At 35.7% G+C, this 19,728-nt stretch overlaps 1 protein-coding gene across 1 annotated transcript; it reads left to right on the top strand.

The window, feature by feature from the left end:
- Positions 1 to 3,963: 3,963 nt before the first annotated feature.
- On the top strand, positions 3,964 to 17,828 carry LOC110020973 (ABC transporter C family member 8-like). Its single transcript, XM_020719280.1, has 12 exons — positions 3,964 to 4,273; positions 4,373 to 6,318; positions 6,411 to 6,731; positions 6,829 to 6,915; positions 6,986 to 7,597; positions 7,702 to 7,866; positions 7,986 to 8,280; positions 8,380 to 8,594; positions 8,674 to 8,979; positions 16,710 to 16,773; positions 16,860 to 17,099; positions 17,380 to 17,828. The coding sequence occupies exons 1-12, from the start codon at positions 4,249 to 4,251 to the stop codon at positions 17,502 to 17,504; spliced, it is 4,401 nt and encodes a 1,466-aa protein (XP_020574939.1). The 5' UTR covers positions 3,964 to 4,248; the 3' UTR covers positions 17,505 to 17,828.
- The last annotated feature ends 1,900 nt before the right edge of the window (positions 17,829 to 19,728 follow it).

Here is a 19,728-nt window from a genome sequence, read left to right as displayed (position 1 = left end):
GGCAAACCCCTATAGCTAATTACATCTTAAATGACTGGAGTCATATAAAAATACTCTCGATTAATATCAGTGATTCTATAGAATTTCAAAGTTTAGGTTTTCAATATTGGGCATAGGAAAGTCAAAAGGGAATGACTCAAAATAGAAACAGTTATTTTAGGAGCCCGAAAGAAAAAAAAAGTAGGAGATGTCACCGATCCGAGGGAAACCCCGGCGACTTTCCAAATTATTATATTGTTTGGTTTTATATCTTTGAAATGATATTATGTAGTGTTTAATTCCTGTAATTTATTTTTTATAATTTAGAACTTATATTTGCAAGATATCTGATTTGTGCAAATAGCTTAAGAAGATAAGAGGATTTATGTTGTACCGAACGACAACCTCAAAATCCTAAAAGAAGTTATGACTTATGATGCACAACATGGTCGTGCAAAAACCTGAAGATAATATAAGGATTTATGTCGCACTAGACCGACTACCTCGAAGCCCTATGGGTTTGTCATTATTTAGACTAAGAAAGGGTTTAGCTGATGTAGATCCTGTTTCAAGTCTTGATTCGTCAGCTTGGTCCCTTATCGTGCTGCCCACGAAATTTGCTCTGAGTTCCTTTTGCAAAGATCAGGGGGTTTAGGATTTAAGATGTACATACAATTGGTTTGGTCAGTGGCTCGCCATAGGGTGCCTCCTAAACCAGGTGTCCCACTATCCTCCATCCTAAGGGCCCCTGCAAGTCTATAGAAGAAGCATGAATAATAAAAAAATAAACATGTTATGAAGCGCAGTAAACAATAATTGTAACATCGCAAGTATGAACTATATGTATATGTAGTAAATCACAGTAAAGGGAAACAGTAGAATGTAACAAGAAGCTAAATGTGCGTACCTGAAATTTTCGCCGCTCCTATAAGAATGATCAGCTTTGCACATAAAAGTAAACAAGCAGGACATGTGCATGAAAAAGTAGACAACTAGGTAGTACATGAAAACTAGAAGAAAATCACAAAAAGCTCGTGAAAACTCAAAAGAAATTGCAAGAGCTTATGTAAAAGCTCAAAGAAAACCCGTAAGCTTTCAGGCCGGGTGGACTCAAAGCTGGGCTATGCGCTTTAAAATCCAATTTTGGATTATCCAGACAATCTAAGTAGGGCAATTCTTGTACCGCGGTTAAGGCGATTAACGGGTTGACTCTTGTTGTATTGTATCCAATTTTCTTTAATTTTTCATGCATATTGGACATTCAAAAGTAATATTTTTGCGAGGAAATATATTTTTTTGTTTCATTTATGTTGTACATATAAGTATTTTGAAGATCAAGCAGCCCACCATTTAACAGCCTCGCTCGGGCTAGAGCTACCGACAATCTGAGAAAGTTGGGGCATCCTCCTACCGAAAGCTAATGTATAGTAGCAGACATAAGCACTTTCATCATCGCCTCTCAAACCCCGAACCATCCCATTTACAACCCGTTCAATGGCACCTAAACCTATAAAATATGCACACTTATACCAAGGTATAAGCAAAACTAATCAAGCCATCGAACGATTAAGAAAAGAAGAAAAATGGGAGAGATGGAGAGAGAAGGGATTGATCCATCTGAAATAGAAAAGAAGTAAATGGTGGATTGACCCTCAAAACCACATCAAAACCATTTCTGACATTTACGATGTGAATTTGAGAAAACTCATTTTACAATTTACTTGTGGATGCAATCATGTACCTTACATTGCTAATTAGCTTATTGAGATCAAATTTCTCTTCAAACTTGGAATATATCTAATTTCATTGAGCTTTTGGATTATTTTATTTGATAACTTGATATCAACATCACCTTATCTTATAATATTACAGGCATTGTTATCTCCCAAATCAACCTTCTCCAAATCACTTTGAATGTAATTTTTAAACACCTCTTTATTGAGACACACATGAATCTACTATCCAAGATTCAATATCGAAAAGAGATAAAACTAAGCAGTCACCTTAGATCTCGTTTCTGAAGACTTTTGTAGAGAGATTTCTGTATTGACCTCCACCACCAACCATTCTTAGAGCTTTGTAGTCCTTAAAATGAACTTTTTTCCCATTATTTCAACATTTACATCTGTCAATTTCTTTTTCCCGACTTTGACATTTTTCTTCTGAACTTAAATCTATCTCTACCTTTATTCCTATCCAGATTCCTTCGTATGTTCTCAGCATTTAATGCAAAAAAATTAAGATTTACCACTCATTGTATTCTTGCAAACTTCTTTATTCAGTACTAATCATACAATGTTATCAAAGTTTAACTTTATATCACCTGAAGAGTTGTTCACCACTATGACTAGTCCATCCCAACTATTCCACAATGAAGAAAAAACTAATGTGACATGACCTCGTCATCATATTTGATGCACATAGAACACGTCTAATTTTTCACAGTGTTGAAATTATTCAAATATTCAACTATTAAACTATCATTCAACATCTTCATATTGAATAGTCTCTTAATCATAAAAATTTTATTTGAAGTAGAATGTTTTTCATACATTCTTATTAGTGTTTCCATGAGATCCACCATAATTTTCTCATTCATTATGTTGAAAAAAATAGATGAGAAAAGTGAAAGATGGATCAAACCTACGGTTATTCAATCAAACACTTACTATTTCTCTAGAGTAATTGATTTAGGATTCACGGTCATTATTCAAATTGGTAGATACAATATATTTTATAAATCAAATCTTCCACTTAAATCTTCCATAAAGTATAATTTGGACAGTTGAACTTCTTCAGCTTGTCCGTCATTTCTTCCACTCGAATCAAAAGTCTTCAGACAAAACCTCGATCTGATGCCACTTATTGGGATGAAAACTTGAGTTTTGTTCGATTTACAACCAAACCGCACTGCGGAAAACACACAAATTCAAGAGATCCAAAATAATAAATTGAATTGAAGTGAACAATAAAGAAATGCAAAAAAAATCACATAATGATTTAACGTGGAAAAACTAGAGAACAAAAAAAAATCATGGAGCCACACCACACTAAAAAAAATTATTAGGAAAAGAGAATAGTACAAAATTATGCCACTCAGATCCACTCTTTATAACACTGAAACTTACAACAATTCATGTTACTTTATCTCTTGATCGCACAAGAGAAATTGCTCGCCAAAATCCACTTACACACAATCAAGAATACGAGGCGGCAAAAAGTATGATCGTCTATGAAATAAGGGCTTAATTCCCTATCAAAGTTTAAACTGCACTTGGCGCCGTAGTGCTGCACCCTGACATTGCCTTTTCAGTCACCTAAGTTGAAGTCACGAATCCAAATACCATCGTGCCCCTTCTAGCTGCGGGAATTTCGAGTGCTTTGTTTCTGAACTTGGAAACGACCGAAATTGCGACGTTGTTGTACTCAACATTGGGCACTTGGGCGCCACTCTGCACTCCTCTCGGGAGCCTAGGCAACCCCATCATGGTGCTGGAATGCCTGTCTAGGTGCCGTGGGCAGCGAATGCCATGCAAACAAGCTATACACTCAACACTTTTTAGGCAAGTTTGACATTCTAGAAGCATTGTCGTAGCCTAATTTATGACTAGATCTCATTTGGGAGGCTTCAGGTCCGAGCTTGTTTTCTTGCCTGAAATTCATCTTCCTCATCCAACAGAGCATACATAGAGAGTAGGGACATACACTTATGTGTCCCTTAAAAACAATGTTAAATAGAAAGTAGGGACATTTACATAAATACCACTTTATTCTTATGGTCTTACATATCAGACATCTAAACTTTGATTTTTGTATTTATACCATCTAAATCTTTCATATCTCTTCACAAATACCATAATTACATAAATAGAAGTTTAAGTTTTAGATATGTAAAAACAGAAGAACTGAGTGGTATGCATGTAAAGCTTCCTAGAAAATATTATCCATAAATTTCTGTGAAAATGTTTGCTGAATCACCGAAATGAAACAAATCATGCGGCATTTATGGGCATTAATGCTGAGAGCAATATGAGACAAACAATGACTTAACTCCTGCAGAAATGTTTAAATTATCATCTCATTATTGACTGCTTCAATGCATGATATCAAGCGCAGCGTGAGAAATAAAAGAGAGAAAATTATCTTTGGCTTACTGAATACCACCAACGCTGTCTCTAGCTTTTTCGAAGAGGCTTAGAATAGAGAGCTGCTAGAGATCACCTCAGACTTGGCAAGCAAAGCAGGGAAAACATCACCCGAGAAAAAAAAATGGCTTCTTTTTGGAGCTCGGAAGGTAGCAGTTTTGTGTCCTCTGCAATAATTTCACCTTTCCTTTAAATTTTCACTTGAATTTGGATCTTATACTATATATTTATTGTACAATGAGTTGCAGGTTGGTTCCCTTCGATGTGTTTAACAGAGAGCTTTGATTTGGGTTCCTCCTGCACGCAGAGACTATTAATAGATATTCTTAACCTTTTCTTCCTTCTGAATTTTATGCTGGCGTTAACGATAAAAGCATGCAGAAGGCATAATATAATCAATAAAAATAGAAGGCGGCACTGGGATTCCATTATTATTTCAACCCTCTGCGTAATCATGGGTGTTGCATACTTTAGTAGAACTTGTTGGACTTTGTACAACGAAAGAAAACATATTCATTGGGACCAAGTTGTAGTTCTCTCTTTAAGGGGAGTAATCTGGGTTGTTTTGTCAATTTCTGTAAATGTTCATCCTAATAATTGGTTGGAAGCCATTCTGCAGGTCTGGTGGGCTTCATTTGCGCTTTTTATTACAGCCCTTAATGTAAAGGATCTTGTTGAAAATCATAGCCTTCCAATACTTGTTATCATACAATGGATTGTAAACTTGCTGCTGCTCTACTATGCTCTCAAACTGATCATCAAAAACAAACTCAATGGAAAACCTGCAAGTGAGAGCCTATCACAGACCCTGTTAGAAAAAGAAAATGGTATTTCAAATCTCAGCAAAGCTGGTATCTTTAGTCGCCTTACCTTTACATGGCAAAATCCCTTACTTCGATTGGGCCGTTCAAAAACATTAGAACTCAATGACATCCCCTCTTTGAATGATGAAGATGAAGCAATTCATGCTTACAATACTTTCTCCACTGAATGGGATCTTATCATCAGGAGCAAAGAAAGGACAAGAAACTTGGTCCTTTTTGCATTGGCAAAATGTTACAAAAAGGAAATGATAATAGTAGGATTTTATGCACTTATGAAATCAATATCCACTGCAGTTTCTCCTTTGATATTATATGCATTTGTGTGGTACTCAAGGCTTGAGCACAAAGAGCTCAGCAAAGGCATGGTTTTAGTAGGATGCTTGCTAATAGTCAAGTTGGTTGATTCTTTATCTCAGAGGCATTGGTACTTCGACTCGAGAAGGTATGGCATGAGGATGAGGTCTGCAGTAATGGCAGCTCTTTACCAGAAGGAGCTAAGGATATCAAGCCCGGGCAGGTTAAGACATTCTACAGGTGAGATTGTTAACTACATTGCTGTCGATGCATATAGGCTTGGGGATTTCCCTTGGTGGTTTCACATGGCATGGAGTTTTCCTCTCCAGCTTCTCGTTTCAGTAGCCATACTCTTCAGAACTGTGGGAAAGGGAGCCCTTCCAGGTATCATTCCTTTGGTTATTTTTGGCTTCATCAACATTCCTGTTGCAAAGATTTTGCAGCACTTTCAGTCACAGTTCATGGTTGCTCAAGATGAGAGGCTAAGAGCTACATCTGAAGTCCTGAACAGCATGAAGATCATAAAATTACAATCATGGGAAGAAAATTTCAGAAAAAAAATTGAAGCCCTGAGAGGTGTTGAATTTAAATGGTTGAGAAAAATTCAATTGACAAAGTCCTGCGGAGCAGCACTGTATTGGATATCACCCACAGTTGTTTCTGGAGTGATTTTTGCAGGTACTGCAATCATGAGAAGTGCTCCTCTAAATGCGGGTACCATCTTCACGGTTCTAGCAACTCTCAGAGTTATGTCAGAACCAGTAAGGATGCTTCCTGAGGTTCTTTCTGTACTGATCCAAGCTAAGGTTTCCTTGGACCGAATCGATAGCTTCCTGCTAGAGGATGAAATTAAAGAAGACAGAGAGAAGAAAATCCACCTAGAACACTTGAATCTTGTTGCTGAAATAAAAAATGGCATCTTCAGTTGGGAACAGAGTTCTATTGCTCCTACATTAATCAACATAAACTTGCAGATAGCAAAAGGGCAAAAGATTTCTGTTTGTGGCTCAGTTGGTTCTGGAAAGTCATCACTATTATATGCACTACTAGGGGAGATTTCAAAAATTACCGGATCAGTAAGTTCTTAATCCTTTTAATGAAAATAAAGTTTTTTTAGGGGAGAAAATAGCCATTTGTGTGAAACTAACATCATTTCAGTTGCATTCAGGTTTACTTGAATGGTACCACTGCGTATGTTTCACAGACATCTTGGATTCAGAGTGGAACACTGCGTGACAACATACTCTATGGAAAGCCAATGAACAAGAAAGCATATCAGAATGCTATCAGATGCTGTGCACTGGATAAGGATATTGAGAATTTTGATCATGGAGACCTTGCAGAGATAGGACAGAGAGGGCTAAACCTGAGTGGAGGGCAAAAACAGAGAATTCAACTGGCTAGAGCTGTGTACAATGATGCAGATATTTATCTTCTTGATGATCCCTTCAGTGCAGTTGATGCACATACAGCATCAACCCTCTTTCACGTAAGTAAAAAAGGTTTGGGAGGTTTTGCAGAGATGGACGCAAGTGGGAAAATGTCTATTTGGCTTACTCAGGTTTTCTCTTTTTCATAAATTTCAGGACTGCGTTATGACTGCACTAGAAAATAAGACTGTCATTCTAGTGACTCACCAAGTAGAGTTCCTTCCTCAAACGGATAGAATCCTGGTAAGCAGACTTCTTTCACAAACTAAGCTCTCACAATAAGAAGACTCAATAACTTAGCTTCTTTCTCCAGGTAATGGAAGGAGGGAAAATCATACAAACAGGAAGGTATGAAGACCTTCTGAAACCAGGAACAGCATTTGAGCGGCTAGTTACTGCACACCAGTTTTCAATTACAACAATAAATTCTTCAGATGATGAAAACAGAAAAACAACTTCAGCAGAAGTTCATCTACAAGTAAACAGATTGCTGCCTATGAAACAGAACAGCGAGGGAGAGATCTCAGTCACAAGCTTATCAGCAGTGCAGCTTACAGAAGAGGAAGGAATGGAGATAGGAAATGCTGGATTGAAGCCATATAAGGATTACATTCAGATTTCCAAGGGATTATTCCTTTTTGCCTTAATAATCACCTTCCAATCAGTTTTTATTCTTCTTCAGGGTCTATCAAATTACTGGTTGGCTGCAGTCGTCCAGATTCCTCATAAAAGTGATGCCATGTTAGTTGGAGTTTTTTCAGCAATTTCAACGGTAGGCTGTGTCTTCTTAAGCGTAAGAAGCGTGTTAACAGCACTTCTTGGACTGAGAGCATCAAAGGAATTTTTTTCTGGCTTCATGGATTCAGTGTTCAAGGCTCCCATGGCATTTTTTGATTCTACCCCTTTAGGAAGGATCTTAACTCGGGTTAGTTCCCTCATCATCTCACAAACTTCAAGTCTGAACCCAAAAAGTATATCTTTTAGACCTTCAGATTGAGTAACTAATCAAATCATCAATCATTTATGCAGGCTTCTTCAGATTTGAGTATTGTTGACTTCGACATACCGTATTCTATTTCTTTTGTGCTAATAGGTGCAATTGAAGTTGTAACAACAACAGTGATAATCGCGACAGTGACATGGCAAGTTCTTCTTGTAGCTGTTCCCGCTTTGATCATCACTGTTTGGGTTCAGGTGAGTCTCACATTACCCAACTGTCTTTTACATTTTTGTATATACTGAAGCAGTTAGAGGAGATGTAAGAGACTAAACCATATATCTAAAACCTTCTCTATTGTTGCCAAATTCTGAAGAATTATTATCTAGCATCAGCAAGGGAGTTGGTGAGAATCAATGGGACAACAAAGGCACCTGTTATGAATTTTGCAGGAGAATCTTTGCTTGGAGCTGTAACAATAAGAGCTTTTGGGGCAGTTGAAAGGTTCTTCCATACAAATTTAAAACTTATTGATACAGATGCAAAGCTATTCTTCCACACTGTTGCTGCCATGGAATGGGTGCTACTGAGAGTGGAAGCACTTCAAACTTTGACAGTACTTACCTCCACTGTATTTCTCGTTTTACTTCCTCAGGGAACCATTGCTCCAGGTTCATTGATACCAAATTTTCTTAACTCTTTTCTTTCTCCTTATAAATGCATTCTATTTTCTTCTCAGTGTTGAGCCACTCAGTCAAAAAATGATGCAGGTTTCTCCGGTCTCTGTCTTTCCTATGCTCTCACACTATCTTCAGCCCAAGTGTTTCTAACTCGTTGGTACTCCAACATCGAAAATTATGTCATCTCTGTGGAGAGAATCAAACAATTCATGCACATTCCATCAGAACCCCCTGCCATCATTTATGAGAACAGGCCATCACCATCATGGCCGCATCAAGGAAGAATTGATTTACAAAACCTTAAGGTGAGGATTGGCAAGTATTTATCTGGCCTTTTGGTGTTTTATTGTCTCTTACAATTGATTTCTCCCTATTTGTTTACAGATAAAATACCGCCCAACTGCTCCCTTTGTTCTTAAAGGCATCACTTGCACTTTGAAGGAAGGATATAAAGTGGGTGTGGTTGGAAGAACAGGAAGCGGAAAAACGACTCTTATAAGTGCTTTATTTCGGCTGGTGGAGCCTTCTAGTGGAAGCATTCTTATTGACAATCTGAACATTTGCTCCATAGGTCTAAAGGATCTGAGGATTAAGCTCAGCATAATTCCTCAAGAGCCTACCCTTTTTAGGGGCAGCGTCAGAAGCAACTTGGATCCTCTTGGAATGCACAATGATTTTGAGATATGGGAGGTGAGAAAAAATCAAAGAACTTCATCACTATAATACTTCAGTCAGAAATATTCCTAATCCCCCACAGTTTTAAAATAGTCATCCTCTGATTGTTTATATTTATATGTGGTTATTTTAGTCCCAAAGTTTATAAAAATACTAAATTAGTACCTAGACACTTGACATTGAGGCTAAAATAGTCTTCTATGGGGACTAGTTCAGTTGATATTTGTTATAACTTGATATTAAATTGATGCAACAAATAATAAAATAAACAAAAAATAACACAAATTTTACGCTGAAAAACCCAAAATATGAAAAACTACAGACAAAAAAAGAGAATTCACTATATCAAATAAGAGATTATAAGTTGAGAACCTTTTTTTACATAAAATATAAGAAGGGTATGTATAATTTTAGCAAGATCCCTTTAAAAAAAATAATTAAAAGAGAGTCATAAAACAATAATACATGGATTGCAATCTAAATGCTATTATAAGCTTTGATCTAACGATCGAAACATTCAATATGTGTGCTCATTGTTTCCTTCTAAAATCTCAATCCACGTGTTCACAATTTTTTTCTAAAGCTTCAATCTGCATGGTCATACTTTCTTTATGAGACGATAGGCGAGACTCACAAAATTTGGGTCATATTAAGCGATCTTCATCTTGACATGAATTTTCAAAGAATATATAATAAAAATTTCTCTATCTCTTTCATAAAACTCTAATGATCAGGAATTAATATCAAGAAAGTACAAGCAATGCTCAAAATTGACTATTTTTTAGGTTAGTCATCATAGCCACAGGGTTATCATGGGTGCTGATATTACTCACAAAAATATTACAAGCAATAACTTCATGAACAATTTGGTAGTGAGCATCAACTTGCTTAGTTTTCTCATAAAATAATTGATCTTTGCTGAGTTGAATAACACTCTGATTATCACACATCAATGTGGTGATCTTCAAATTTTCAATAAGCTCTTCAAATAGACCTTTTAACCAAAGTGCTTCTTTGCAAGCTTCAGTAATTTTCATGTACTTAGCTTCATTTCTAGATAGTGTCATTATTACTATAAAGTAGCCTTCTAACTAATTGCACAACCACCAATAGTAAAAATGTATTCTATAAGTGATCGTCTTCTATTAAGATTTTTAACAAAATATGAATCAACATAGCAGATGACTTTATCCATAGTCATCCCAAACTATAAACAAGTATATTTTGTTCCATATAGATAATTGAGGATCCACTAAATTGCTATTTATTTCTCTTTACCCAGATTACTGATATATCCATTGAATTAAATTGACTATATATGATAAATTTGGTTGAGAACATACCATAGCATATATGAGAGATTCAACTACATTGGAATATGAAACTCGAGAAATATAAATAATTTCAACATCAAATTGGAGCATAAAGCTGATAAAAACCTAAAATGCATAGCTAATGAAGTACTAACATGCTTTCTATTTTGCATATTAAATCTATAGAAAACATTCTCAATGTACCCTTTCGGGCATAGAAATAATTTATCTACATTTCTCTCTCTCTCTCTGCATCTTCATACTAAATATGTTATTTACATCAACCAAATTTTTTATCTCAAATTCACTGCTAAGTTGAGCTTTTATCGTCTTAATATCTTCTTTATCTCTAAGAGCTAACAAAATATCATCAACATATAAGGGCAAGTAGATAAATGATTCTTTATTGTTTTTCTCAAAGTAAATACCACTATAAAAATTGCTTCTCTTAGAGTCTTTAGCAAACATGAATGAGTCAAATTTTTTATATCACTGCCTAGGAGAGTGTTTCAAACCGTAAAGATTTATTCAATAAACAAATATGGTCTTCTTTTTCTATAACCGTGAAGCCCTCAGGCTGCAACATATAGATGTCCTCTTCAGACTCTTGAAGCAAAAATATAGTCTTTATTTCTAACTGCTCAAGCTCAAGTTCATGTTTAGTCATAATGCTAAGTAAAGCTCGAATTGAACTATGTTTGACTGCCGGAGAGAATAAATCTGCAAAGTCTACACCTATAAGTTGACCGAATCTCTTTCTAAAAAGCATAGCTTTATATCAAATGTCTTCAACTATCGGTGTACCTTGCTTCTTCTTAAACACTCATTTATAGCAAACAATTCTCTTGCCTTGAGATAATTTTACTAAATATCAAGTTCTATTTTTATTTAAGGATCAAATCTCCTCTTTCGTAGCGATCATTTAATTACCCTTTATGGCTTGAAGGTTCTTCAATTGGGTGGAGGAGAATGTCACGGACAAATAGTCCCACATCGGCTAGGTGTAGGGCCGAAAAGCAGTATTTAAGTCCTGGGCTGCCCACCTCTCTTAAGGGCTCTTTTGGGAGGTGACAATAAGCAAACAAATCAGTCTCACCATACCTCTGAAATGGATTTTTTTTTCATGTTCTATTCCTAGCAATGGAATTTTATGCTAGCTGTCGTGATGATCGAAAAAAAACATTATCATGATTGTCAAAATTTTAACTCAGAAGTTATGTCCAAGAATGTACCTTATCAATCTGAAGCTCCACTTGTCTGCTAGATATTTCTTTCTAATCATTATCTTTAGATTTTATAGCATATGTTGTAACATGACAAACAAATCAAATACAATATCTCTACTAATGATCAATTTATTTGTTTCTTAATTCCATAACTTATAACTTTTAACTTCACTTTTATAACAAAAAATACACACTATATTTATCTAGACTCTAATTTTACATTATTAATATGAGTTTATGCAGGACAAAAAATCTTAAACTAGAGTAATCTTCACATTTACTGGCATTCAGTCAGTAGAGATACGTTGTTTCTTTTACTGATGATTACTCTAGGTATGTTTGAGTGTACACCATAAAGTGCAAAAGCTATGTGCTAGAGGTTTTTATAACATGAAAGAAGTTTATTGAGACTGTGTATTAGTTCCAACAATCAAGGTGAATACACTTTGGATGCGCTCTTGCAAGAGTACCAAAAGTTGACATAGAGCACCACTTCACTTTTTGAGAGACCACAACAAAAAGAGGTGGCAGAGAGGATGAACCAAACTTTGGTATATTATCTAATGCTAAGTTGGATAGAGGTTATTGGGCCAAATCCATAGATAATGTATGTCGCTTGGTAAACCATCTTCCTTAAATATTTATTGGGAATAAGACCCCCAAGGAGATGTGGTCTAGGCATTCTGCTAGAGTTTATGAGCACATAAGAGTATTTGGGTGTCCAACTTATTACCACATACAAAATGATAAACTAGAACCATGAGCAAAGAAGACATTCTTCATTGTCTTTAGGCGTAGGGTAAAGTGATTCATGCTCTATAATCAATCTGAAAGGAAGGTTTTTATTAGAAAAGATGTCACATTTAATGATACAAGTTTTTTAAGACTACTGGGACCAAAGATATGCATCAGAAGTTGGAGTTTGATGCAACTTCATTTGTTCCACAAAGTTTTTCCACTTCAACTTAAATACCTAATTTAGTTGCAGCTCAGGAGGTTTCTATCTATAGTGCTCAGGAGGAGATGGAAAAATATATTGAAGATGAGACTTCTAATAATGAATATATTGCTAGGAGCATGGCCAGACACCAGAATGTCCCCAAACCAGTTTGGTTGATGGGATCACATTGCATTTGCACTTTCAGTCACGGAGATAGAAATTCTGTCACAATAAGAATCGATGGAGAGCTCAAACTGTGATCTTTGGACAGCGGTAATGAATGAAGTGATGGAGTCTCTTCAGAAGAAGGGTAATTGGACGTTGGTGAAGCTTCCTCTAAGAAGGAAAGCCATCGAGTATAAATAGGTGTATGCAAAGAATGAAGGATCTCATGGAGCTGATGTGTGGTAAAAAGCTTTGCACAACAATAAGAGATCAATTTTGATGTGGTGTCCTTCTCAACACAACAATAAGAGATCAATTTTGATGTGGTGTCCTCAGTGGAAAAGCATCCCTCAATTAGTATTCTCTTAACACTTGTAGCACAGTGCGCTTTAAACTTGGAATAGCTCAATATGAAGATTACATTCGTACCCAGAGAATTGCAAGAGAAGATCTACATGTTGCAGTCGTCTGGATATGGAGCATCAAAAGACTTGGTTTGCAAACTGGACAAGTCTTTGTATGGATTGAAGTAGTCACCACAACATTGGTATAAAAATTTGATTAGTTCATAGAGGGACAGAAGTACACGAGAAGCAAGTATGATCATTGTACATATTTTAAGAAGTTGACCAACGATGAGTTCATTTACTTTCTTCTATATGTTGATGATATGTTGTTTGCATCTGTTAGTCAGATTGAGGTTGATAGAAAGGTGAATTAACTGTCCAAACATTTTGAAATGGAGTTGGGTGAAACTCATAGAATTCTTGACATCAAGATCCTCAGGAAAAAGACATCTATGAAGGTTTGACTTTCACAAGGAGCTTATGCTTAGAAGATACTGAAGAAATTTGGGCTTGATGAACCGAGTATAGCGGTGATTCTATTCATTGCATCACATTTTTAGTTAAGTTCAGATGAGTTTCCTAAGAATGATTAGGAAAAAAGGATGTGTGATTGGTTCCTTATGCTAGTGCAACGAGCAACCTGATATTTGTCATGGTTTGTATTAAACCATACATTACACAAGCAGTTGTTGTTGTGAGCACCTTCTTGCATGCTTAAGGAAGGAAACATTGGTAGCATGTGAAAGTATTCTATGGTATCTTAAGGGTATAGATGATGTTAGCTTGGCATTTGAGAGGCAGTCATCCATTAGAGAATTGTGTGTAGGCTATACTGACTCAGACAATGAGGGTGATATAGATAGGTGGAGACCGATGACTTCTATTTATTCACATTGGCAGAAGATTCAGTCGGTTGGAGGTCGATTCTTCAATCAACTGTTGCTTTGTCTACTATAGAGGCAGAAAACATGACAGTGACAAAGGTGATGAAGGAAGCAATATTGATGTAGGGCCTATTGGATAACTAAGGAATTGATCAGGTGTCTCTAATGGTGTTCTGTGGCAGTCAAAGTGCAATATTCTTGGCCATAAATTCAATCCGTTATTCTTGTACCGAGCAAATTGATGTAATGTACCTCTTTGTTCAGGACTTAGTTGACGATGACAAGGTTTTGTTGAAGGAGAAAAATATGAAGGAAAATCTAGAGAATATGCTCACAAAGTTATTACCAGTCCATGAGTTCATTTACTGCAGAAGTTTGGTGAATATCCGATCTCAGAGCCGATTGCCCAGATGGACGTTTTAAAGATCTGCATGAGGTTTAATTCATACTGGTGGGGTACGTAACCAATCATCTTGGTGCAACTCAATTAGAGTTTGGATCTCATTTGCCCATCTCTCACTTATCTAGAAGTAAGAGATGAAGTTGAGATTGTTGTTTTTTTTTTGTAATTAGGGGTAATTTGTTCTTTTTCTTTATTTACTTATGCCCTCATCCTCCTCTATAAAATGGACTTGGGGTTCATGAGAGATTTATGGTGAGAAGTGCAAAAGTTGTAATTCCTAGTTTTCTTCTTTCTCCTATACGGTGCTAGTGAAATTTCCCACCCCATGGATGTAAGTGAATCAACTTAATGTCAAACCAGGTAAATCTTTTGTGTTTGATTATTGTTGGGTGAATTTCTTTGTTTCCGTATTGTTTTCACATAAAACATGTTCCCTTCTTCACTATATGATCCTCATGCTCTTTAGCCAACTATTCTCCTTTCTGTTTTGAGCTTCCCCTCTTCTCCGCTTCTCATCTCACGCAAATACAACACGCCAAATTTCCTCAAACATCCTTCTCCTATGTTCCCTCTTAATAGAGATAAATTTCTATCTATCTTGCTGCAGTCTGCACCCACCTCCAACCAAACCAACCCTGCTTCCTCCTCAACCCGTGAACTACTTGTCGTCTATACAAATAACCTCCCTAAACTCTAGCGGTGAATAAAAGTTATAACGGTGGACAAGTGGCATTCACGTTACCATGGGAGCCTACAGTTATATATTTAGGCTGTTTTCTTAGCTTTAAAAAAAAGTGAAATTTCAGAATTTTTACTGTATTGTTTGTGTAGAGGGGGTTGCAAATGTCTAGTTCAAATATTGCTAAATGATTTAGTTATGTGAAGATATAAGTACCCGTTGTGTTGATGGAGAAAACCTATATGTCTCGTAAGTTTTCATTTGTAGGTGTCTCAAGTCCCATGCATGTTTTTTTGAGTATGGTGAGTTAAAGATCCGTTTGTGTCATATCATTGTGGCGGGAATGACTTCTTGTGTGTGCTTTATTTTCTTGATGTGGCTATATGAAGCCCCATACACGCTTTTTGAAGCATGGTAAGTTTTGAAGACCTCCAGATTCTAAAGTAGAAAGATATTGAATATGCACATTTTTGGAAGTGTGGTTGGAAAATCTTAGTTTCTCAATACAACTCCCATCGGGAGACGACGCTAGAAGGCTGCCGAAACACTGTCGGATTTTGAATGAAACTAGGAATTCAATTAAAATTTCAAAATCCCAAAATCAGAGAGTAAAGAGAAAATAAATTTAAGAACTTTAAAAATGCATAAAAATATAATAAGCATACTTACTTGAAATTTATAGCGTTCCTTTCTTATAGGAATTCAATTAAAATTTCAAAATCCCAAAATCAAAGAGTAAAGAGAAAATAAATTTAAGAAATTAAAAAATGCATAAAAATATAATAAGCAAACTTACTTGAAATTTATAGCGTTCCTTTCTTAAAACACTTTCCAAACCTCTCCATATTTAACAAAACTTCTGACAACTAAAAAGAAAAAAAACTGAATTCAGAAATGGAATGGATTGAATTGGAACTGTCATTCTATAGATTGAAGGAAAAAGATGTTGCATGGGATCCACTTGCACTTAATAAACCATATAAAGATGAATTTCACCCCTATATACAGACAAATTACTAAAACCGCATCTGACTAGAGCATATAAACTGAGTATAATTTAAAAGCTACAAAATTAAATTCAACTCTTGCACGCTCACCACTTGATCCACAACCCCAAATACACGAATGAGCAATAGATAAAATCAAGGTCTTCAATGAAAATATTTGCTCTCATCTCAATAATAACACACTTTTTCAAATAATAATAAAGTCCCCGGTAAAGTCAGTTAAATTAAACAAATTAAATTACCCGCATGTGCTTCAACCAATTTACTAAATGCTCAATCACAAGGCCCGAGAACATTGCGCGGGTTAAACAAATGCTTAAGCTCAAATCAAATCTACCTCAAAATACATGCAATTTAAAAATCAATTCAAACTAACAAGCTTAAATTTATGTATATGCCCCGACCAACGTGTTAGATGCTCAATCAGAGGTCCAAGAATGGTACGCGGATTAAACAAATGCTTAAGTTTAAACTAATTATGCTCTTCAATATGTGCAAAACTATATAAAATCAACTCAAACCAGCACATTAAAATTGTCATATGTGTTACGACCAACATATTAGATGCTCAATCACAAGGTATTAGAATGTTGCGCGGGTTAAAAAAATTTTTAAGCTCAAACCAAATATGCTTCAAAATGCATGCAAACCTATTTATATGAAGTTCCAGTCTATAATCTCCCCCCATTCTCTTTTAGCAATGTGCATATATTATTTACTTTTTTTCTGCCATGCTTCCCTACTAAAATTTACATTTTTTTCATCTTTTCCATAACTTCAGGCTCTAGAGAAGTGCCAGCTCAAGTCCACCATTAGCAAACTTCCAAACCTCCTCGATTCAACAGGTTAGTCCATGTGTTTCCCTTCAACCCAAGGTAAATTTACTTGCATTTAAAGTTGATAATATTTACTATACTATTGTTCTTGAAAGTGAGCGATGATGGTGAGAACTGGAGTATTGGGCAGCGCCAACTCTTTTGTCTCGGCAGAGTCGTCCTCCGAAAAAACAAAATTTTAGTTCTGGATGAGGCAACCGCATCCATTGATTCAGCTACAGATGCCATCCTCCAAAAAGTTATCAGAAAGGAGTTCTCCAACTGCACGGTGATAACAATAGCTCACAGAGTTCCTACAGTAATTGATAGTGATATGGTTATGGTGCTTTCCTATGGTATGCAATATAAACAAAATTCATTCCACACTTTTTCTTTTTTTTTATGCATCCTAAATCATTGCAAGGAATTGACAACACCAATTCCGACTAATCAGAAAATGAATAAGCTTTATGAAGCATAGAAAACAACAGTTAATGATTGCGTTAACCATATAAATAAGGATATAATAAGCCAATTTTTCTATACTTTTCTTCTTATCAAAATAGCTAAGAACAATATTAATGGCTTCAAGTAATCAACAAAGATTATTAACTTGATAGTATGTCTCATTGACAGGGAAAATTGTGGAGTATGACAGACCATCAAATTTGATGGAGATGAAAGACTCCGACTTTGCCAAGCTTGTTGCAGAGTATTGGTTGAATTGTCAGGGGAACACTGCTTCAATGAACAACTTATGAAACCTTCGTGGGGGAAGTTAATGTGGGATTATGTAAGTTGCAGACAATTGTTTAGCATTCATGGTATCGTTGGACAGGAGAGGGGAGGCATTGAGAAGAGAAATCTAGATGTTCGCTAGGCATTATAAAATAGAGAATCATGCTGCCCCAAAGGTGGAAGGAAACCATATCTAGACTGCGAAGGAACACAGGCTCTTTCCTGCTAGTGGCTTGGAGAAATTTAAATAGTTTGAAAATTGGAAGTTGCTTTATTTATTTATTTTTATTTGTTTTTTTGTTATGATTTATGTACGGGAAATAAAAGGTTTGCAGGAATTTTACTCATGTTTAATGCCAAATAAAATTAATGTAAAATTATATTTTGAACTATTTATCATATCCTGAAGGTGACTTTCTCGATTAAAAAATTATTTAAATTATAGGAAAAAGAAATACATCGACAGTCAAATTATCCACCATATCTATGCTCCTATGCTACTTGATCTTCCATCATTAATGAGGTCCAATCGGTGTTCACTATTACAGTGCAATGTTAGTGTGTGTGAATATGTGATGTTGGATAACACAGCAACATGCACCTTAATGTGTGATGTGCAATGAAAATGTGCTTAAAATGGTAGTCACTTATGATTTATTGTGCAAATTGTATGGCAATGAGATGCTCAATGATGGGGTATACAATGGTGGAGTGCATTGAGCAATAACTCTAAAATGTTGCACACAAAGTAGTGCAGCATTGTGTAAGTGGCAACATGGCACACAAAAGTAACAAACACATAATTTATGCATATACATAACATGTAGAATTACATTGAATGAGGGTGGAAGTGAGTTGACTCGAATCAAACTCAAGCTTGTAAATTGAACTTATTTAGCTAAGAGCTCAATCAAAGCTTAGATTATGGTTTGCATATTATATGAGCCTGAGTTCGAACTTGATGATGTTCGACTCAATATCTATATAGCAAACTCAATTCCTAATTCTCATTTCCTTACTGTTGTTTGATTTAGGGCATTAATTTAAAATCCTCAAGTCTTGTCAGACTTCTCCAAAAAGTCATTAATATTTTCATAAAAAATCTTCATAAAATTAGCATTCGGTTTATAAACTCATCTTCTCCTAATTTCATTGGTATTATCTATGTTTTTTTAATAATCTCTCATCAAAAGACCCTTGCTGGTCTTATTAGTGCTTTCTTCATCAAGCTCCATCATAAATAATAATGTAATTGCTTCTCCTATGGTAAATTATTTGTAGTTGATGCCATCTTTAGTAGGTTCTAGTTGTCAAAAATCTTTGCTTCTTCCATTGATTTAGTAATGGAGCTAAAATAGAGTGCATAATGGCTGCTCGACTCCCCCTCGCTCAGTCTGAGCTCGCCCTCGCTAGCTCAGACACCTCCTCACCAGTCCTGGGTGCTTGTCTAGGGCCCTTGGGCACCAGATGATAGAGCTCCAAGCATTCAGGTTCCATATCTGGGTACCTAAATACGTGAGATTATAATTTTTGAGGTCTCTATCACGTCATTTCTCTTTCAAATGGTTAAATTAGCAAGATTCAATGGTTTCAAGGCACCTTGGGTGTTATTTTCTTCATCAATCATTTAAAGAGAAGAGAGAGTTGGGAAGTGTGTATGTGTGTGCTAGCATTTAGAGTGTCTATTAAGTAATTCTTGTTGTATTGTAAGTGTGGGGACGTATTGTAAGTGTGGGGACGTAAATCAAAGTGAAGTTTCATTTGTAAAAAAAGATTTGAAGTGGGGTAAAAGGAGAATAATTTTTTGTTTGGTTGTTTTCATTTTTGTAAATTTTTACTTTGAATTTCAATGAAATTATCTTTCCTTTTTTCAAACATGTTTAGAAAATAAATATTCATTCTCTTGTGTCTTGTACAAGTGATGAATGATATTTTCTCTATGAGATTTTCCAAAACTAAGTAGGATATTGATAAATGTTGACGTATTAAAATTCTGTTTTTAATTTACATCTATACTAGTCATTTAGATTGTTAAAATGAATTGTAATCTAATACTACAAAAGTAGGCTAGTGTAATGATTAGGTTAATGTACACTTCTAAATTAGGAGAACAAGAATATTACTGCTAGAGTAGTGCAATCATGCAGGGAATCACAAAACACAAGAATTTTTGCATGGTTAGAGAGCTAACTATAACATGGAACTCCGACATTTCTTAAGGCCACCAAAAGGGGCTAGGGAATAGTG

The sequence above is a fragment of the Phalaenopsis equestris genome, unplaced genomic scaffold, assembly GCF_001263595.1.
Source record: "Phalaenopsis equestris unplaced genomic scaffold, ASM126359v1 Scaffold000114, whole genome shotgun sequence".
Classification (NCBI taxonomy): Eukaryota; Viridiplantae; Streptophyta; class Magnoliopsida; order Asparagales; family Orchidaceae; genus Phalaenopsis; species Phalaenopsis equestris.
This window is presented reverse-complemented; position numbering and strand designations above follow the sequence as displayed.

Bases quoted from the DNA above. Each gene is read 5' to 3' on its own strand.
- LOC110020973 (XM_020719280.1), top strand. From the start codon at position 4,249: ATGGCTTCTTTTTGGAGCTCGGAAG. The intron at 6,916-6,985 runs GTAAGCAGACTT...TTCTTTCTCCAG, and splicing joins CTCAAACGGATAGAATCCTG to GTAATGGAAGGAGGGAAAAT. The intron at 7,598-7,701 runs GTTAGTTCCCTC...TCATTTATGCAG, and splicing joins TAGGAAGGATCTTAACTCGG to GCTTCTTCAGATTTGAGTAT.